This window comes from Mus caroli, unplaced genomic scaffold (genome assembly GCF_978045245.1).
Source record: "Mus caroli unplaced genomic scaffold, Mus_caroli_1 scaffold_12, whole genome shotgun sequence".
Taxonomy (NCBI): Eukaryota; Metazoa; Chordata; class Mammalia; order Rodentia; family Muridae; genus Mus; species Mus caroli.
In genome coordinates this window covers 81,164,221-81,187,234 of record NW_028227267.1, presented here as the reverse complement: position 1 = coordinate 81,187,234, position 23,014 = coordinate 81,164,221, and the positions used below count along the sequence as shown (strand labels likewise).

The following is a 23,014-nucleotide window of genomic DNA, read 5'->3' as shown; positions in this document are numbered from 1 at the left end:
GGAGGAGAAGAACAGTATTCAGGAAGACTCCCTGGCAGTTGGTGTTTGCTGCTGTGTTTCTGCTGCTCTTCCACCTCCTCCTCAGCATTCACAAACTCATTGTGGCTATTATCAGCTAGTAACACAGCAGCCAAAGGCAGGTTTGTGGAAGAAGAACTTCACCCATCAGGTTTCTCAGAAGGAGCTGAGAAGGAGCATGGATAGATAGACAGCATCTTTCTACCAGGAGTATCTTTTGTGGCAGACACTCAATACTCTTAAAGTAAAATGTATACTTCCAGAAAAACAAAATGGTATCAGCAAGCATAGGACTAATGAAAGTCTCTTTCGGATAGTCAATGTTTTCTTTGCCCTTGTGGGAAAATAAAAAGTCTACCTGAAGGAATTTATAAACATGAAGGACATTAATCAAACTTCTATATTAGTCATGGAATAATAATTAGGACTTTGGGATTTGTTTATGTTATATATTTCCAGTTTATGCTATAGTAATTTATTCTTAAGAATATACACTAAAATAAATATTTTTCTTCTAAGATGTGAAGGTGTGCCTATTGGTTATCAGTTTGAAACAGATTCTGAGTATTCTGGAAGAAACTAGAAAAGCTGACTTTATTTTTGTAATGAAGAAAATCTCAATATTTATATTTTATTTTCTAGAAAGTTAATTTGATCGTTTTCTTTATTGGTTCCTAAATTTCATAAATTATTATTTTCTTTTACTTTCTCACGGGAAAATTATTGATTTCCTATTATTTGGAGTGATTTTATAGCTCAGACTGTGTTTTTGTAATATAAATGTCTATCACTTTCTTTTGGTTGTTGAATGATGATGGCAAGAAAGGGGGAGGATTATATTAGAAGAATGCCAAGAAAAACTGTGTTTTTCATACTCTATTTCAAGTAATAAAAACTATGTGAAAACAAATAACTAAAACTGATATGTAAGTAAAAGCTTGTCATGATGTTAGGTGATTCCTGCATCAAAGCCTGAGGACATGAGGCATGGGAACAATCTGAGTATTCCATATGATCATATTAATTAAATCACAACCACATAGAGGTCTACAAATTATTTGTTGCAAAAGGCAAGCTATACATTTCTAGATTTAGCCAAACTATACATCTTCCCTTGAAGAAACCTGGTGTCTTGAAATTGTAAGCTCTTTCAACCAGGGAAGATATCATCCAGAAATCTTGCAAGGATTGTTCATGCCATGTCACATTTTGAGAATTTGAAATAATAAAAATCCTCAAATTTGCTAAGAATGCTTACAACCTTTTTAATGAGCAAACTTCTATAAAGTATTTTTGCCTTTGTTTTTTTGTGGATTTTTTGGGGGAAGTGGGTTCTGGAGTGTGTGTGTGTGTGTGTGTGTGTGTGTGTGTGTGTGTGTGTGTTTGCATTTGCCTTCATTTGTGTTTTACAAGGATGAAGGAAAATTCTATCATTTGTCCAGACAGTTTGTAATAAGAGAATTTCAGGAGTAAATGAGGATAATCTAGAAAAGCACCCAAGGAGCTGAAGGGGTAGCAACCCTAAAGGTGGAACAACAATATGAACTAACCAGTATCCCCAGAGCTCGTGTCTCTAGCTTCATATGTAGTAGAAGATGGCATAGTCGGCCATCAATAGGAAGAGAGGCCCCTTGGTATTACAAACATTATATGCCCCAGTACAGGGGAATTCCAGGGCCAAGAAGTGGGAGTGGGTGGGTAGGGGAGCAGGGTTGGGGGAGGGTATAGGGAACTTTCGGGATAGCATTTGAAATGTATATAAAGAAAATATCTAATAAAAAAGAAATGATATATAAGTGAAGAATGGTTAGGTAGATAAATGTAGACGGAGCTAATAAAAATTGTCAAGAACAATTTTGGAGAGGGTGGGAAAATGGTCTTTGATAAATATTTTAAAGATGAAAGTGACATGTGTCCTCTACTAGCTATTTCAAAATCAAGCAAATAAAGTGTTATGGAAAAATGAAAAAAATGAATGAAAAAAATGAAATGAAAATGAAATGAAATGAAAAATGAAAAAAAAGAAGAAAAAAAAAAAAGAGGACAATCTATTCAAACCAAATCACTTTAAACTTGGTTTAGTGAGAAACTATCTTTTTTTAAATTCTTCCATACAAAGTACAGCTCTCTGTTCATATACCTTACATTTTTTTGTGAGATAATGTTATCAGCTATTAGTGTTTTTAGGATGCTCCATTGTTATGCAACTCACCTATGAAAATTGTAGAATAAATGCTATCTTTTTCTGAAATGAAAAAAAAAGTTTGAGGGGAGGACTACAAAGTAATCATAACATGGGGCTGGAAAGAAATAATGAAATGAATGATAGCACACAACCAACATACCAACCTAACAGGGAGATAAAACATTAATATATATTCTCATATGATATATATATATATATATATATATATATATATATATATATATATATATATGTATATATTGGTATATTTAAGACATGTTATTGAAATATTTATGGTTTTATATGAAATATAATAATTATATACTAATTAAAATATCATGACTTAAGAGAAGAGGAACATCAAAGAAATTGAAAAAAAGAATGTGGGGTGGAGATCTCATGAATACTGTAATCATGTATAACATTCTCAAAAATAAATGGTTAAAAAGATAAAACATTTTTATAGGTATAAAACAGAGTCAACCAGAACACACACACACACCCACAAGCACATGAACACGCATCATTCACACACACATGTGTTTGTGTGTGTGATGTGTGTATGTATATTTTTTTTTGTTTTGTTTTTGTTTTTTTTTCGAGACAGGGTTTCTCTGTGTAGCCCTGGCTGTCCTGGAACTCACTTTGTAGACCAGGCTGGCCTCGAACTCAAAAATCCGCCTGCCTCTGCCTCCCAAGTGCTGGGATTAAAGGCGTGCGCCACCACGCCCGGCTGTGTGTGTGTATTATTTACATATATAATCATCATTTTTAAATTTTGCCTCCTTAAATATTAACCAGATAAGTAAGATAAGAAAGAATAAGAAATAAATGTACTTAAACTATCTTCTCTCTCTCTCTCTCTCTCTCTCTCTGTATGTGTGTGTGTGTGTGTGTTCATGGCAGTGAGCCTGTGAAGGTTATAGAACATTTGTCATAGTATGTTTTTTCCTTTTATTATGTGAATTCCAGGGTTTAAAACATCAGGCTTGAAGGCAAGTACTATTACCACCAGAAACACATTGCCAGCCTATTCATTAGTAGTTTCTTTAAAACTATTAAACTATATGAGTATATAGGCTTGACTAGCCTTGAATTTATGATAATCTCCCTGTCTCAGATCTCCAAGTGCTGTGATTACAGGACTGAGTCACCATACTCAGCTTAAATTTGTTTTAAACTCACTTGGAAATTTAATGTAAGAAATTATATTTCTGCATTTCAAACAATTGAAAATACATTAAATGATGTAGGTATTGCTTCAATTGTTATGCTTTAGTTTCTATATTTTATGGGTCACTGGTTTTCATTTTTCAAAATATATGCTTTACTTTACAATCGAATGTAGGAAGATATTTTTAAAATTAAAACATAAATGCTAGGCAGTGGTGGTGCACGCCATTAATCCCAGCACTTAGTAGGCAGAAGCAGGTCGATTTCTGAGTTCAAGGCCAGCCTGGTCTACAGAGTGTGTCCCAGGACAACCAAGGTTACACAGAGAAACCCTGTCTCAAAAACAAACAAACAAATTAAAACAAAAATTAACACATGAACTTAGTTGATATCTACACACTGGCACTTATTCCATGTCCTTTACTATAATATATTTCAAGATTTCAAACATGTTTGATTATTTAGTAAGGCATTCAAGAGCTTTGCAAAATTCTTCCAGTCGTACCTGGTAAGATTTGAAACCACTAGTTGTAACTAAAAAAATTTCTAGTACTCTACTCCAATCCTATATTAGGCGAATGTAATTTCAAAATATACTTTATACCACATATTAAAAAGACAACTTATTTACCTCTCAATACTGCTTTTTGATTTTAGAAATAAGCTTTAATTTATAAAATATTTTATACACGATTTTCTAATTTTAGAGATCAGAATGATGCATACTTTTGTTGTTAATTTACTAGGTGAGCCAACTCTGGTCTCAAGCCAAAGGATGCCACACTCTTTTCTTCGTGAAGGCAATAACCCCTTTGCATTACTTCTACTTTTTGTGACACTGCGTAGCCAGTCTCCATGACGACATTCTTCCAGTTCTCCATTAGAACTGTAGGTCAGCATCATTTAAGTATAGCAGAAATCAGCCAGACTCCAGTTTGACACTGGGTCAAGTATTGTAGCTCATGTTGTGAAATCCTACCCATCTGAGCAATTTGTCTGGTTTTACTATGGAGTCAAGAAGAGCGTTATCTAGACAGTAAAGCTGCTAGGGAGAGGGATGTTTGATCATTTAAAAATAAAAATGAACATTTTGCTTCATCTAATGGGAAAGAATAACAAATATGAATTTGAAAATTAAATAGGGGGCACAGGTGAGAGTGAGGACCACAGAGGCAGACAGCTTCTGGGACAGGCGGGAGCCACAGAGCCACTGAGGCAGCACCCTTTTGGGGCCGCAGTCATCCAGCACCCTCCCAGCCTGAGGACAGAGGTCCGCCCTGCAGGGAGCACCATCTTGGCTCCGGGGACTCCATCGAACTTAGTCTGCACAGGTGAGAGTGAGGACCACAGAGCAGACAGCTTCTGGGACAGGCAGGAGCCACAGAGCCACTGAGGCAGCACCCTTTTGGGGCCACAGACATCCAGCACCCTCCCAGCTGGAGAACAGAGGTCCCCCCCGCAGGGAGCACCATCTAGGCTCCGGGACTCCACCGAACTTAGTCTGTACAGGTGAGAGTGAGGACCACAGAGGCAGACAGCTTCTGGGACAGGTGGGAGCCACAGAGCCGCTGAGGCAGCACCCTTTTGGGGCCGCAGACATCCGGCACCTTCCCAGCTGGAAGACAGTGGTCTGCCCTGCACAGGAGCCCTCTGCCTCAGGAGCAGGGAGCACATCTTGGATCCAGGACTCCACTGAACTTAGGAACTTAGTCTGCACAGCTGAGAGTGTGCACCACATAAGCTGACAGCTTCTGTGACCTGCCAAAGCAACACAGCATCTGGGAAAGGTCCTGTTTTCGGCATTCTTCTTCGGCCAGGAGGAGGTCCAAACGCCAGATATCTGTACACCTTCCCTTTAAGAGGAAAGCTTGTCAGCAGGGAGTGCTCTAACCACTGAAACTCAGAGGAGAGAGCCTGTCTCCCAGGTCTGCTGACAGACGATACTCAGAATCACCAGAAGAACAACCTCTGAACAAAGACAACTATACCACTCCAGAGATTACCAGATGGCGAGAGGTAAACATAAGAATCTTACTAACAGAAACCAAGACCACTCACCATCATCAGGTCCCAGCACTCCCACTTCGCCCACTCCAGGGCACCCCAACACACCTGAAAAGCTAGACCTGGATTTAAAAGCATATCTCATGATGATGGTAGAGGACATCAAGAAGGACTTTAAAGAACTACAGGAGAACATGGCTAAAGAGTTACAATTCCTTAAAGAAAAACAGGAAAACACAACCAAACTGGTAGAAGTCCTTAAAGAGAAACAGGAAAACACATCCAATCAGATGATGGAAATGAACAAAACCATACTAGACCTAAAAAGGGAAGTAGACACAATAAAGAAAACCCAAAATGAGGCAACACTGGAGATAGAAACCCTAGGAAAGAAATCTGGAACCATAGATGCGAGCATCAGCAACAGAATACAAGAGATGGAAGAGAGAATCTAAGGTGCAGAAGATTCCATAGAGAACATCAGCACAACAATCAAGGAAAATGGAAAATGCAAAAAGATCCTAACTCAAAACATCCAGGAAATACAGGACACAATGAGAAGACCAAACCTACGGATAATAGGAGTGGATGAGAATGAAGATTTTCAACTCAAAGGACCAGCAAACATCTTCAACAAAATTATAGAAGAAAACTTCCCAAATCTAAAGAAAGAGATGCCCATGAACATACAAGAAGCCTACAGAACTCCAAATAGGCTGGACCAGAAAAGAAATACCTCCCAACACATAATAATCAGAACAACAAATGCAATAAATAAAGATAGAATACTAAAAGCAGTAAGAGAAAAAGGCCAAGTAACATATAAAGGCAAGCCTATAAGAATTACACCAGATTTTTCACCAGAGACTATGAAAGCCAGAAGAACCTGAACAGATGTTATACAGACACTAAAAGAACACAAATTCCAGCCCAGGCTACTATACCCAGCCAAACTCTCAATTAACATAGATGGAGAAACCAAAGTATTCCACGACAAAACCAAATTCACACATTATCTCTCCACGAATCCAGCCCTTCAAAGGATAATAACAGAAAAAAACCAATACAAGGACGGGAACCACGCCCTAGAAACAACAAGAAGGTAATCCCTCAACAAACCTAAAGGAAGACAGCCACAAGAACAGAATGCCAACTTTAACAACAAAAATAACAGGAAACAACAATTACTTTTTCTTAATATCTCTTAATATCAATGGACTCAACTCCCCGATAAAAAGACATAGACTAACAAACTGGCTATACAAACAAGACCCAACATTTTGCTGCTTACAGGAAACTCATCTCAGAGAAAAAGATAGACACTACCTCAGAATGAAAGGCTGGAAAATAATTTTCCAAGCAAATGGTATGAAGAAACAAGCTGGATTAGCCATTCTAATATCTGATTAGATTGACTTCCAACCCAAAGTCATCAAAAAAGACAGGGAGGGGCACTTCATACTCATCAAAGGTAAAATCCTCCAAGAGGAACTATCAATCCTGAATGTCTATGCTCCAAATACAAAGGCAGCCTCATTCATTAAAGAAACTTTAGTAAATCTCAAAGCACACATTGCACCTCATACAATAATAGTGGGAGACTTCAACACACCACTTTCACCAATGGACAGATCATGGAAACAGAAACTAAACAGGGACACAGTGAAACTAACAGAAGTTATGGATCAAATGGATCTGGCAGATATCTACAGAACATTTTACCCTAAAACAAAAGGATATACCTTCTTCTCAGCACCTCATGGTACCTTCTCCAAAATTGACCACATAATAGGTCACAAAACAGGACTCAACAGATACAAAAATATTGAAATTGTCCCATGCATCCTATCAGATCACCATGGACTAAGGCTGATCTTCAATAACAAAATAAATAATAGAAAGCCAACATTCACATGGAAACTGAACAACACTCTTCTCAGTGATACCTTGGTCAAGGAAGGAATAAAGAAAGAAATTAAGGACTTTTTAGAGTTCAATGAAAATGAAGCCACAACATACCCAAACTTATGGGATGCAATGAAAGCATTTCTAAGAGGAAAACTCATAGCTCTGAGTGCCTCCAAAAAGAAACTAGAAAGAGCACACATTAGCAGCTTGACAACACACCTAAAAGCACTAGAACAAAAGGAAGCAAATTCACCCAAGAGGAGTAGACTGCAGGAAATAATCAAACTCAGGGGCGAAATCAATCAAGTGGAAACAAGAAGAACTATTCAAAGAAACAACCAATCAAGGAGCTGGTTCTTTGAGAAAATCAACAGATAGATAAACCCTTAGCCAGACTCACTAGAGGGCACAGGGAAAGCATTCTAATTAACAAAATCAGAAATGAAAAAGGAGACATAACAACAGATCCTGAAGACATCCAAAACACCATCAGATCCTTCTACCAAAGGCTATACTCAACAAAACTGGAGAACCTGGATGAAATGGAGAAGTTCCTAGACAGATACAAGGTACCAAAGTTGAACCAAGATCAGGTTAATGATCTAAACAGCCCTATATCCTCCAAAGAAATAGAAGCAGTCATTAATAGTCTCCCAACCAAAAAAAGCCCAGGACCAGATGGGTTTAGTGCAGAGTTCTATCAGACCTTCAAAGAAGATAATCCCAGTTCTTCACAAACTATTCCACAAAATAGAAACAGAAGGTACTCTACCCAACTCATTCTATGAAGCCACAATTACTCTGATACCTAAACCACAAAAAGACCCAACAAAGATAGAAAACTTCAGACCAATATCCCTTATGAATATTGATGCAAAAATACTCAATAAAGTTCTTGCTAACCGAATCCAAGAACACATCAAAACAATCATCCATCCTGACCAAGTAGGTTTCATCCCAGGGATGCAGGGATGGTTCAATATACGGAAATCCATCAATGTAATCCAGTATATAAACAAACTCAAAGACAAAAACCACATGGTCATCTCCTTAGATGCGGAAAAAGCATTTGACAAGATCCAACACCCATTCATGATAAAAGTCTTGGAAAGATCAGGAATTCAAGGCCCATACCTAAACATGATAAAAGCAATCTACAGCAAACCAGTAGCCAACATCAAAGTAAATGGTGAGAAGCTTGAAGCAATCCCTCTAAAATCAGGGACTAGACAAGGCTGTCCACTTTCTCCATACCTGTTCAACATAGTACTTGAAGTCCTAGCCAGAGCAATTCGACAACAAAAGGAGATCAAAGGGATACAAATTGGAAAAGATGAAGTCAAAATATCACTTTTTGCAGATGATATGATAGTATATATAAGTGACCCTAAAAATTCCACCAGAGAACTCCTAAACCTGATAAACAGCTTCGGTGAAGTAGCTGGATATAAAATTAACTCAAACAAATCAATGGCCTTTCTCCACACAAAGAATAAACAGGCTGAGAAAGAAATTAGGGAAACAACACCCTTCTCAATAGTCACAAATAATATAAAATATCTTGGCGTGACTCTAACTAAGGAAGTGAAAGATCTGTATAATAAAAACTTCAAGTCTCTGAAGAAAGAAATTCTAGAAGATCTCAGAAGATGGAAAGATCTCCCATGCTCATGAATTGGTAGGATCAACATTTTAAAAATGGCTATCTTGCCAAAAGCAATCTACAGATTCAATGCAATCCCCATCAAAATTCCAACTCAATTCTTCAACGAATTAGAAAGTGCAATCTGCAAATTCATCTGGAATAACAAAAAACCTAGGATAGTAAAAACTCTTCTCAAGGATAAAAGAACCTCTGGTGGAATCACCATGCCAGACCTAAAGCTTTACTACAGAGCAATTGTGATAAAAACTGCATGGTACTGGTATAGTGACAGACAAATAGACCAATGGAATAGAATTGAAAACCCAGAAATGAACCCACACACCTACGGTCACTTGATCTTCGACAAGGGAGCTAAAACCATCCAGTGGAAGAAAGACAGCATTTTCAACAAATGGTGCTGGCACAACTGGTTGTTACCATGTAGAAGAATGCGAATCAATCCATTCCTATCTCCTTGTACTAAGGTCAAGTCTAAGTGGATCAAGGAACTTCACATAAAACCAGAGACACTGAAACTTATAGAGGAGAAAGTGGGGAAAAGCCTTGAAGATATGGGCACAGAGGAAAAATTCTTGAATAGAACAGCAATGGCTTGTGCTGTAAGATCGAGAATTGACAAGTGGGACCTCATGAAACTGCAAACCTTCTGCAAGGCAAAAGACACCATCAATAAGACAAAAAAAAACACCAACAGATTGGGAAAGGATCTTTACCTATCCTAAATCAGATATGGGTCTAATATCCAATATATATAAGGAACTCAAGAAGGTGGACTCCAGAAAGTCAAATAACCCCATTAAAAAATGGGTTTCAGAACTGAACAAAGAATTCTCACCTGAAGAATACCAAATGGCAGAGAAGCACCTGAAAACATGTTCAACATCCTTAATCATCAGGGAAATGCAAATCAAAACAACCCTGAGATTCCACCTCACACCAGTCAGAATGGCTAAGATCAAAAATTCAGGTGACAGCAGATGCTGGCGAGGATGTGGAGAAAGAGGAACACTCCTCCATTGTTGGTGGGATTGCAAGCTTGTACAACCACTCTGGAAATCAGTCTGGCGGTTCCTCAGAAAATTGGACATAGTACTACTGGAGGATCCAGCAATACCTCTCCTGGGCATATATCCAGAAGATATCCCAACCGATAAGAAGGACACATGCTCCACTATGTTCATAGCAACCCTATTTATAAGAGGCAGAAGCTGGAAAGAACCCAGATGTCCCTCAACAGAGGAATGGATTCAGAAATTATGGTACATTTACACAATGGAGTACTACTCAGCTATTAAAAAGAATGAATTTATGAAATTCCTAGCCAAATGGATGGACCTGGAGGGCATCATCTTGAGTGAGGTAACACAATCACAAAGGAACTCACACGATATGTATTCACTGATAAGTGGATATTAGCCCAAAACTTAGGATACCCAAGATATAAGATACAATTTGCTAAACGCATGAAACTCAAGAAGAATGAAGACCAAAATGTGGACACTGTGCCCTTCTTAGAATTAGGAAAAAAAACACCCATGGAAGGAGTTACAGAGACAAAGTTTGGACCTGTGATGAAAGGATGGACCATCTAGAGACTGCCGTATCCAGGGATCCATCCCATAATCAGCTTCTAAACGTGGACACCATTGCATACACTAGCAAGATTTTGCTGAAAGGACCCAAAGATAGCTGTCTCTTGTGAGACTATGCAGGGGCCTAGCAAACACAGGAGTGGATTCTCACAGTCAGCTATTGGATGTATCACAGGGCTCCCAATGGAGAAGCTAGAGAAAGTACCCAAGGAGCTAAAGGGATCTGCAACCCTATAGTTGGAACAACATGATGAACTAACCAGTACCCCGGAGCTCTTGTCTCTAGCTGCATATGTATCGAAAGATGGCCTAGTCGGCCATCACTGGAAAGAGAGGCCCATTGGACTTGCAAACTTTATATGCCCCAATATAGGGGAATGCCAGGGCCAAAAGAATGGGAATGGGAGGGTAGGGAAGTGGGGGGCGCTATGGGGGACTTTTGGGATAGCATTGGAAATGTAATTGAGGAAAATATGTAATAAAAAATATTAAAAAATAAAAAAAAAATAGAACCACAACCTAGATTGGATGTCCTTGTACCATACTTTCCTAAGATATCATTTCCTAAGATACCTTGCAGATATTATCTTGTTATATATGTGTATATGTATATATATATATATATATATATATCACAAGACTTTTGTGTTCACTGTTGTATGACTAATCATGATATATGTTATAGAGTCCCTGGTAATATTTGCTGAATAAAAAGAACATCTTCTGTAAAAAAAAAAAAAATTAAATAGGGAAAAATAGGAAATTATTTTCTAGTATTTTAAAATTTCATTATGAATACCTCAAAATGGTATTCAGTAGCCAAAGTCAAAGTAGCTTCTCAAGTAGCTTTTAGCGTGCCCTACCTTCAACCTAGTTCTGATATTGTTATAATGCTTGATACACTGTCTAGTGATTTCTATATACTACTCTACTTTTCATTCCAAATTCTATCCTTTACATTTGCCTATGAATGTATCACCTCTCAAATTAAATATAACTGTTTTATAATCATTATAATTTGTCTTTAATTTCTCTGAACATCACTTAAAATTAGAGAATTTGATGGAAACAATTAGTGATTATGCAGTTGGATCATAGTGACTAATCAGTTAGGAGATCTAACAAAGGAGTCACTCACAGGTATTCATCACACCTGTGTATTTTTCTTATAAACAAAGTTTTCACAATCAAAATTGTGTTTGGGAATATTGCTTGTGTATATACATTTGATGTCTGAGTCTATACATGTGAGTTGGTTTGCATGTGTACATTGTGGCTCTGTACATGGATACACATATGGATGAAAGTCAGAAATCAGTGTTTCATGTCTTCCTCCATTGTTTGCCAACCTATCTTCTAACACAAGGTCTCTCACTGAACTCACTCACAGCTGGCTGTCTAGCAAGCGGTTGATTTATCTGTCTCTGTGAACTAACATGTTTTGTAGGGCATTGCTACCTACTGTGTAAATAAATCTTATATATGATCCCAGCTTGTAAAGTACATTTTGAAAAATATTAATGAATTCACCACATTGTTACCTTTTATTATTTCTTCATGGATTTCATGCAATGTTTTTTGATTACATTTACCCCATTTCCTAAATCCTCCTAGATCCATCCCTACTCCCAAACTGATTCAACTTTGTGCACTGGAGCATGATACAACTACAAGGGACAACAGTCTTATTAAGAACTTATTCTATTTCCATTCAGTTATCAATTTGTTTCAACTCCTTCTCCAGCTTGGGCTTGTGAGGGATTTGTGCAAACTGTATAAACAACCAAAGACCAATGTGAGACCACTGGTTACAAGTTTTCAAGTTGTTACCACTTAAGGCCCCATAGACCTCTAAACAGTACACATTGCTACATTCCCGTGTCCTTGGTTACCTTCCAAAACTTGATGGAAAAATGTATTACTGAAGACCCCCCTTACACACATACTTGAGTCAGAAGGCATGGAGACATCAGGCTGGTATTGATCTTGATGCTTCTTCCTCTCTGGCTAGTCATTATCATGCTGGAAGTGAGAGGAATCATAATAGATGATATGAGAAGAGTAATCATCACAATTACACACCAGTGAGCCCAGATAGCTGTAACAGCAAGGCAAGACATTGGGTAACAGTGGTGGAAATGTCACAGAAGTAACTAACCACTATCTGATTGAATTTAGAGTCCTCTCCACAAAATGTACTAAATGTACTTAAGTGCCTGTACTTATATGTCATTTACTGGAACCAAGAACCTGTGTCTAGGCAGATCCCAAAGCCTAAGCCACTACCATTGATGTGTTACAATAGCGGCTCTCATCTGAACACAACATACTGGGTCCCAGCAGTTCCACGTTTGAGAGGTTTATTGAAAGAGAGAGAGAGAGAGAGAGAGAGAGAGAGAGAGAGAGAGAGAGAGAGAGAGAGAGAGAGGTGGCAGAAAGAGAAAGGGGTAAAAGAGAGAGGGGCATTACCCTTATATGTGGGAAATGATGTAACACAGGCAAAGGTGGGAGGTGAGCCAAGTGGATTCTGGGCATATGGTAGCTGTTGTCTTGGTAACAGCTTTGTAGGTCATGCTGTCATCTATGTATGTCATAGGTTTGGGAGATCCTGATACCAACATGTATTATTTTGTTGAAATTATTATTCAATTAAAACAAATTTATTGGGCAGGGGAGTTGGCTCAGTGTATAAAGGCACTTGCCAAATAATCTAGACAAAATGAGTCATATTCCAAGAGGTCTCATAAAGAATAGTTTCCACAAGGCCTGTGCCTTCCACACATGTGTTCTGGCATGCCTAACATTGTTCGTCATTCACATAGATATGCAATAACAATATGTAAGTAAAACTTGAAAACATTCCTGGACCTGATAACACATGGATTTAAACTCAGTGCCCAGGTGATAGAATTCAAGACTAACCTGGTCTGCAGAGTAAGCTCCGAGAAAGCAAGAGTTATATAGTAAGAAAAGAATGATAAGTAAATAAATAAAAAACATGAAATTTGTGTAAGTAGAATATTGACATGTATATTCTAATTAAAAGTTACTACTCTATATTAAAACTTTTAAATGATCATGTACCCGTGAATCACTGAAAAAAAACCTAAATTTAAATTGTCTTTTCCTCATTTCCATTTGTGTCACAGACACAGAATTAAGATTCTTCAGTCACCTTTAGGAAAGCAATTTACATTCCTATAACATTGTACCTCCACTGATACTTTTGTTCAATAGAAAGAAGAAAATTAGTTTCAAAATTCATAGACTCACAGATAACAAATATGTGCAAAGAGGATACATAAATCCCACCAGCAGATTGGCAATCAGGCACAGCACATTATTGTAAACACGGATTGTTTACAAGATCATATTTTCCATATGTATGTCCTAATTTAGTTGACATCTTTCCAAATGCACAAGCTTACTGTGTGTTTACCGTAAAGCAATATGTAGTATCATGTCTAACAAATTTCATCAACCAGGCTTTTGATATGAGTTTACTATTTTTCACTATCTCTATTTTACACTAGGTAAATTACTCTAGCCTACTTTAGGAAAGTCAGAACATTATTTTTTTTATGTACATTGTAAACTCAAGTATATTGACAATGTATGTGTGTTTTTTACTAAACTTGTCAGTTACTGCTTAGAATATGTTAATTTCACTTATCATTCTGATAGAAATTCTTAATCAGATAAATTATTTAATGAAATACATTAACCAGTAAAACAGCATTTACAAAGGTGCATAGTTTATAGATATTGGCCAGATATTTATAGATATTGGCTGGCTAGGTCACAGTGCAATGCATTGTTAGCATCTCTTAGCTTATGCCATTGGATGCATCTGACAGGAATGAATGAAGTACCTGTAGGTAAGTGAATCTCTATGTTATCAATTTTTTTCTAGAAGTTCCTTATTTTATGTACATTCATTTTAATTGACATTAAATTTTAGAATCATCAGAATAAAAATATTAACAGGATCTCATGAGACTTATTCAGCCAACAATTCAACTGAATGTAACTCAGTCCTACCACTGGAAGTCCTGATACAAAAGATAGCCAGTTCAGTGTGAGTGTTCTCTGAATCGCCCGCGAATGAGGACACCACACACGATAGGGTTCTTCTGCAGCAAGCTTTATGCGTCTTGAGAGGGAGAGCATAAGCTTCACAACCGGAGACCCCAGGCAGTCCGAGCCCCTCCCTTTTATAAGAAATTCTCCCCGCCTCGGACGTAGCAAGCCATGATTGGCTCAACACTGATCACCCCATCCCTGAGGCGGAGCTGCCCGGGGCGGGGATTTCCAGCGCAGGCGCAAACTAGGTGTTTACTAGTTGGTGCTGAGGAAATGACTCAGCACCGGAAGATTAGCGGCGCCCCACATCTCCCCCTTTTTTGTCTAATAAAACCAACTGGACACCCAGTATGAGAGGACGGGAACATTGGCCGAATCCTCTTACTCAGAGATGTAAGAACTATGTCCGCAAGCAACAACTAGGCTTGAGTGGGACCCGAAGTTGCTCCGACCTGTCCCTCTGCCATTTTTTCGAGGAGGGGAAGACTAGGGCAGGAAACCCCCACTAGACGGCATATTCCCCAGGTGGGACGGGGGGACCACCTGTGCGATGCATTGCTCTACAATCCTCTAGGGCTGCTGAAGCTCACCCGCTAAGGCATGGGCAGCCAGCGACCAGTGGTGCAAATCAATTTTGTTTAAGCGCCGCCAACCATACCTGTGCAGATTGCCCCTGCTCCAGGGCAGCAAGCGCCTGGGATATCATGATTTTGTCTCTATTATTTTTCTTATATAATTTGCAGATTAACCATAAGCTAAGTGCTAGTCCAAAGCAGAGGAGGATTCCGAATAAGCCCACCCCCACCCATTCTTTAAAATAAGAGAAGGCTGATGAAATCCAGGACGCGAAGCCTTCAGTCAGGGAAAAATCAAGTCGCGTGGAGTTGATCTCTACTATAGCCATCCGAAGCTCTTGGAGAGTCTGATCAAATTCCATCGACCAATTATTTCTCAGCTGTAAGGACAAATTCTTAGAAAGGTTTGCAGCACGGGTAAAATTTTTAAATTGTATGGAGGTAATACAGAGGCCTGGCAGTTTCATTTCACATCCCAATTGGGCAATTTGCCAAAGAATGTCTATTTGTTCTTGAACCAAGTCTATACGTTGGTTCACCAATAACAGACCCCCCTGTAATTGGGAGTATGCGAAATGCCCCTTATCCATGGCTACAGTGATTGAGGCCGAGAGTTGGTTGATGGTATCGGCCGTTTGTATTGTCCCGCTCAAAGCTAACGCAGAGGCGGTAACCGAGGCAGTGATCCCCACTGCCGCTAAGGTACCAACTATAACTGCCGATACTCCAAAATCTCTTTTTTCTCTAAACAAGGCCAAAGAGCTGGGCGCCACCACCGGGACCGGAATAAATCGGGGCAAGCGCATTATCAAAGCTAAAGGAAATTTAGTAGCATTCCAGCACATCACATAATAACAGGCATTCTCACTACAATTTAACTGACTAAAATCATGTGAGCTGGTGGAATTACTAACTACCCATAAAAAAGGGGGCCAAACGCATACAGGCACCGGCCCAAAATCCTTAGTCTGTTGGAAGGCCCAGGGGGACTCATCGCCAAATGACTGTGAGCACAATACCCCCTTTCTAATACGTGCTCCTTGCACAAAGCCTATGGGGGTTAAATCTGTGCAACTGCCATTAAGGCCGCACAGCAACCACAAATCAAAAGGGTTGCCGGTGGCCCTGGGGTTATCCAGACCATTGAGTTTTGCAATATGGAATGATCCATTGGCCAGAGGGGGAGAAAAGGTAAAGTGATTCCCAATAGTCCCTGTTCTGCGAGATTGGCAACCGGACCATGGTAAGATTGACAATGTCTCTTCCTTGGTAGAGCAAAAGGGTGCCAATTTGGGTTGTTTAACAAGTTGGATAATGCTTTTAGGCCAAACTGCTATAATTGAAGTTGCATTTGCACACCAGTGGGTTCCATTAGCGGCCCATACATTGGAAATGAGTGTAGAGACCTGTGACAATAACCCAATACAGTAATTTGATGGGTTGCCGCTGATGAAACACAAGCTCCCTTTAAATATAAAGGTTCTATTATCTATTACCCGTTCAGCTTGTGGGTCCCATGGTAAATATGGTAAACCTAAGGTATCTTCGGTCACAAACAAGCGGGGGAATACTTGCGCATCATGTGTCACTGGCATTGGCAGCGGGAACGTCGACATTATTCCCCATCGGATCTCCTCCCGTTTGGATGTCACTTGCAGGGGCAGGATGATTCCCAATATCAGCAGGGCGATCTTCATCATCTTGGGGTATTAATCGTGTTAGTCTTTCTGGGACCCAGAATGGATTTTGTTCGTTCTGCGGGAAAACACAAACAGCTCCCCTGGATCTTATTAGAATAGGATCCGGGCCTCTCCATTTGTTGGTTAGGACATCTTTCCATTTTATTAATTCTTTGGGTCTAGTTGGTTCAGAACAATGTCGTTCTGCCGCAGTACGGCCATGTGCATCAAGATTTAAAAAATTGAGGGTGAATAGTGCCAATGACACAGACACTTTTGGCGTACGGGGTATAGCTTCGTCAGCGCCCCCTTTTTGTTTAACAACATAAGATTTAAGGGTCCGATGTGCTCTCTCAACAATGCCTTGACCTTGTGGGTTATATGGGATACCAGTTAGATGCGTTACTCCCATTTGGCGACAAAAGCTTTGAAATTTTTGTGAAGTATAAGCTGGTCCGTTATCAGTTTTAATAAATTTAGGTTGTCCCCAAGCGCTCCAAGCCTCGAGGCAGTGTTGGATCGCATGTGTTGCCTTTTCTCCCACATGGGGAGATGCAAAAATAATGCCAGAGCAGGTATCAACGGACACATGAAGATATTGTAATTTACCAAAGGAGGGGACATGTGTGACATCCATTTGCCATATTTGTAAAGGCTGAACGCCGCGGGGGTTGATCCCCACATGAGGGAGGGGCAGAAATTCACAGCAATTTTGGCAGCTAGTGACGATGTCACGAGCTTCTTTCCTAGTCAAGGAGAAGCGACGGCGCAACGTTTCTGCCGTTACATGAAAGCGATTGTGGAATCCTTTTGCAGCTTCCACAGAGGATGACAGGGCTGTGGCTATTAATTTGGTGGCTTTGTCTGCCAAGTCATTACCCAGGGACATGGGGCCAGGTAGGCCTGAATGAGCCCTGATATGAGTGATGAAAACTGGGAATTTTCTTTGAAGCAACACTGATTGTATTTCTTGAAAAATTTGTGCTAAAGTGCTAGAGGGTTTGATTACTCCAGCCACCTCCAGCAAGTTTACTGCATTTACTACATAACTAGAGTCTGACACAATATTGAGGGGTTCAGAGAAGGTTTTTAATACCTCCAGAACCACTAGACACTCTATTACTTGAGGTGATGCTTCTTTATATTGTTTGGAACATATTTTGCCATTGACCACAAAGGCCCCTACACCATTCTTGGAGCCATCGGTATACACCATGAGCCCTTCCTTAATTGGGTTTCTTACCGTTACATGCGGGAACACAATTGACTGGCTCTGGGCAAAGTGTAGGATCGGGTGTTTGGGATAGTGATTGTCTATGCTTCCAGGGAAAGTTGTAACTAGTATAGCCCAGTCATTAGATGTGGCGGCCAAGGTCTGAACTTGCACAGAGGTATAAGGCACCACCAAGAGGTGGGGGCTACGCCCGAAATGGGTGATGGCCGCTTTATAGCCTCTGAGTGCAAGCTGAGCTATGGCTTCAGGATACCAATGTATTATTTTTGCTGGGGATACATTTGGGTGAACCCATAGCAGGGGCCCATTCTGCCAAAGAACGGCAGTTGGCAAATGGGCAGTTTGTAAGACACACAGACTAAAGGGTTGTGATTCTTCGATACGGAGCAGCTGCGCTTGTGCCAGGGCCATTTCCACCTTTTGTAGGGCCAGATCAGCAGCTGGAGTCAATGTTCGGGGGGACGTGATGTGCGAATCTCCTTCTAAGATATTGAACAAAGATCTTAATTCCGAAGTGGGGATTTTTAAAAAGGGTCTAAGCCAGTTAATGTCCCCCAACAATTTCTGAAAATCATTTAGGGTATGGAGGTGGTCCCTTCTTATCTCTAATTTTTGAGGTATGATGTTATTTGGTGTCACCATGGTACCCAGGAACTGTCCAGTATTTGAAATTTGGACCTTTTCTACAGCTATTTGAAGTCCCCATTGACTCAAAGTTTTAAGTAAAAGGGGGTAGGCCCTTTGAAGCAGGCCAAGGTCCTTGTGGCACAGAAGGATGTCGTCCATATAATGGAGCATGACTAACGAGGGAAATTGATCCCTTACTGGAGAAAGGGCCTCCTGCACATAAAGTTGGCACATAGTAGGGCTGTTGGACATTCCTTGTGGTAGAACCTTCCATTGGTACCTTTTATCGGGTTCCATGTGATTAACAGAGGGTATGGTGAAAGCAAATCTGGGCCTATCTATTGGACATAGAGGTATAGAAAAGAAACAGTCTTTAATATCTATTATAATCAAATTCCAACCCCTGGGCAGGGCGGAGAGCACAGGAAGGCCTCTTTGCACAGGGCCGAACAAATGCATTTGTTCATTAATGGCTCTAAGGTCATGGAGCAACCTCCATTTCCCTGATCTTTTCTTAATAACAAATATGGGCGTATTCCAGGGGGAGGTAGAGGGTTCTATATGATCCAATTTTAGTTGTTCATTTACTAATTGTATTGCGGCCTCCATTTTTTCAGAGGATAGGGGCCATTGGGGGACCCACACCGGGTCCTCTGTTTTCCACGGTATAGGCCGAACCGTCCCCATGGCCCCTAGGAAAAACCCAGTCCTTGTCGGGCTATATTTCCTACTGGTGAAATAGGCTCAATTCCTCCTTGCTCTGACCGTCCTAATCCTTTGCCTGTCCTGTAACCCATCTTTAGCATCATGTTTTTTGCCTTATTCAAGCCTTCCCCCAACACAATTTTTTCATTGGACAGGGTTAGGCCCAAATGTTGCATAATGTCTCTCCCCCAAAGGTTTACTGGGAGCGGGAGCACATAAGGTTCAAATTTACCCTTTTGTCCTTCAGGAGCCTTCCAAGTCAAACTCATTGAGCTTACGGCAGGGCATGAATGATATCCCAGGCCTTGTAGAGAGTGGGACGATTTTGTAGTGGGCCAAGCTTTTGGCCACCAGTGCGTGGATATAATACTTTTGTCTGCCCCGGTATCAAGAATACCTTCAAACCTTTTTCCATTTACTTCGAGGCAGAGTTTGGGCCTTTCATTCAGGGATACAACAAGGTAGGCTGAATCAGTTCCTGATGACCCCATCGTTTTGGGACTGGGGCCTGGGGAGCCCTCCCAGAGGGTGTCGGGGAGGAGCAGCAATTGAGCTATCCTATCTCCTGCACTGATAGAAAACACGCCCCTGGGGCTGGAACATAAGACCTGTATTTCGGGGGAATGTAGGTGGTCAACAACCCCAGGATGGACCACTAGGCCCCGTAAGGTGAGTGATCCTCGTCCGAGGATAAGGCCCATGGTCCCAGGGGGCAAAGGTGACATTGGCTCTATAGGTACTGGTTGGATACTCATTTGGGGCATTAGTAGGAGGTCGGAGGCGGCGCGCAGGTCCACCCTTGTGGGTCTTCCTGGGTCGCTTCTTCCGCCATCCCGGAGGTTCTGACAAACCGGTTCCCATATCTTTGAGGGCCCTGGGACCGTGGGCCCAATGACCCGTTTTTTGACACATTGGGAGCAGGAACATTTAATGGAGGCAAAAGCCTTCCCTGTATATCTCGCACTGAGCGACATTGATCTGCTCTATGGTACCCTTTACCACACCTCGTGCAGAGGGTCAAGACCCCCCCTTTCTTTTCTGGGGCTTTGCAATCTCTTTTGAAATGTCCAGGCTTACCACAATTAAAACAGGTCCGTTCACCGGTCTTCTTTTGTGGAGGATGCTTTTGTGCTAACATGATGGCGGCCGCGAGGCCAGTATTGCTAAGTGGACCTCCAATCTCTCTACACACTCTTAGCCATTCTTGCAACCCTTTTGATTTTCTAGGAGCAATGGCATTCCTGCATTCCTGGGTGGCTTGTTCAAAAATCAGTTGCTCAATAAAGGGTCCTATCCCCTCTGGGTCCCCAAAGATTTTTCCTGCCGCCTCCATCATGCGTGCGACGAAATCGGCAAAGGGCTCCTGGGGCCCTTGAACAATTTTTGTAAGCTGATTGGTGGTTTCTCCCTTGCGATTAAGTGACTTCCAGGCCCGTATGGCTGTGCTGGAAATCTGGGCGTACGCCCCCCAATGGTAATTAATTTGATCTGCGGCCCACGGGCCTTGGCCTGTTAAAAGGTCAAATGTCCAATCCCGCTGCTCCTGCGTAAGGGCTATTGCGTTGGCCCTGGCCTGGGACTGGGCTGCCTCATGCCACAAGGCTTTCCATTCTATGTATTGTCCCATAGTAGGCAAGGCGGCCTTAACCACCATTTGCCAATCACTAGGTGTCATGGCAGTTTGTGCCATTCTTTCAAGAATCATAACAGTAAAATTAGCATTGGGACCATATTTTCTTACTGATTCTGCAAGATCTTTTATCTGACTATAGTCTACAGGAGCGTAGATTCTCCCCCCTTCTTGTTCATAAACAGGAAACGCTAATTGTAGCTTGCGGAGGATCTTTTGGGGAAAAAAGGAAGTTGTGGATGACCGGGCCTCATAAGGTGGGGGAGCGGAGGGAATGGCGGCAGCCAACAATCTCCTATCCTTAAAGAAGACACCGGTCGCAGGCTTACTTGACTTAGGTCGCCCGCCTTCATCTGGGTGATACCTTTCTCCTTTAGATCTAACTGCTTCTTCTTCTAACTCGCCCTCTTCCTCCGAGGTCAGTTTACTGTCCTCGGTTTCGGAAGAATCCGAGGTATCTCTTAGGTGGAGGGCAGCCAGTTCTCGGGTCGGATATAACCCGGGCCTGCTGCTCCCCTTCTCTCCCTTTCTGTTTCTCCCGGGAGGTCCTTTTTCACTTCCCTTTTTTGCCTTTTTTACGGTTTTTGTGCGCACACCCATCCTCTCACTACGCTCGGATTCTGACATACCTTCCTGCATAGCTTCTAAAACCTTTTGCCCTTTCTTTCGCTCCTCTTCACAGGCCTCATCTTCAAGACAACTCTTAACTAGTTTCCATATGGCCTTAACTCCCAACCTGAGGTCTGAACAGGTTTCTAGATCGTTGCCTAGCTTATTCCATGACAGCAGTGTCAGAGATCCTGACACCGCATACCAGGGAGCTACTCGATCAACTTCCTCAACAAAGCGGCGAAGAACTCTATCCCCAAGCTTCAGGTCCCTTCTTTTGAGAAGTTCTTTTAATGAAGTTTGTACTGATTGAGAAGCCCCCATGATACTCTAAAGGAGACTGCAGTTAAGAACTTCAATTTAACACAACCTTCTATGTTCACAAAAGAAGAGGGCTAGGAACCATACAACCAAGGCCACGAGGACGATGATTAAAGCCTCGGGCAATCCCTCCCACGGCCCAGTTAGTTGAAGGGAGTGTGAAAGGGTCAGGTAAAATTCAGGCATACCTTTCCGAGACGTAGTTCCTGCAGTTCTGGACCCTCCCCGTCACCGGGGGATCTCCGACGGTGCTCGCGATGTTCTTCTGTTCTTCGTTTTCCCGGGATTTCGGCACCAGATGTGAGTGTTCTCTGAATCGCCCGCGAATGAGGACACCACACACGATAGGGTTCTTCTGCAGCAAGCTTTATGCGTCTTGAGAGGGAGAGCATAAGCTTCACAACCGGAGACCCCAGGCAGTCCGAGCCCCTCCCTTTTATAAGAAATTCTCCCCGCCTCGGACGTAGCAAGCCATGATTGGCTCAACACTGATCACCCCATCCCTGAGGCGGAGCTGCCCGGGGCGGGGATTTCCAGCGCAGGCGCAAACTAGGTGTTTACTAGTTGGTGCTGAGGAAATGACTCAGCACCGGAAGATTAGCGGCGCCCCACAGTTCAGACTCTATATTGTATTCTCTATTACTAGGAGTCTTCACTAGGGTCACTCTCATAGACCCCAAGAAGTCTTCACTGCAGTAGGATTCCTTACTGTCCCCAACCAACCCCCTCCAATTCCAGCTGTCTTTACCCAGGTCTCTCAATCCAAGCTTGATCTTCTCCCTACAACTCCCTTCCCAACCTTTTTCCAACACTCACAGCACCTACTGTATTTCCCCTTTCCATGGAAATCCATGCTTCCCTGCTATAGCCCTCCTCTTTACCTAACATCTCTGGGTCTTTGAATTGGAGCTTGGTTAACATTTACTTAACAGCTAATATCCACTTTTAAGTAAATACATATCACACTTGTCTTTCTGGATCTGTATAACCTCACTCAGAATGACA

The 23,014-nt window shown here is 41.3% G+C and overlaps 1 protein-coding gene across 1 annotated transcript in view; it reads right to left on the bottom strand.

Moving 5' to 3' along the window:
• The window catches only part of LOC147001921 (uncharacterized), a 47,218-nt gene extending 24,949 nt beyond the window's left edge, over positions 1-22,269 (bottom strand). Inside the window, exons 1-2 of the mRNA XM_085828869.1 lie at positions 22,198-22,269; positions 15,435-16,959 (exon numbers count right to left, since the gene is read on the bottom strand). Of these exons, the coding sequence (XP_085684995.1) occupies positions 15,435-16,904 (1,470 nt within the window). The 5' untranslated portion in view covers positions 16,905-16,959; positions 22,198-22,269. The remainder of the gene's footprint in view (positions 1-15,434; positions 16,960-22,197) is intronic.
• Positions 22,270-23,014: the final 745 nt, after the last annotated feature.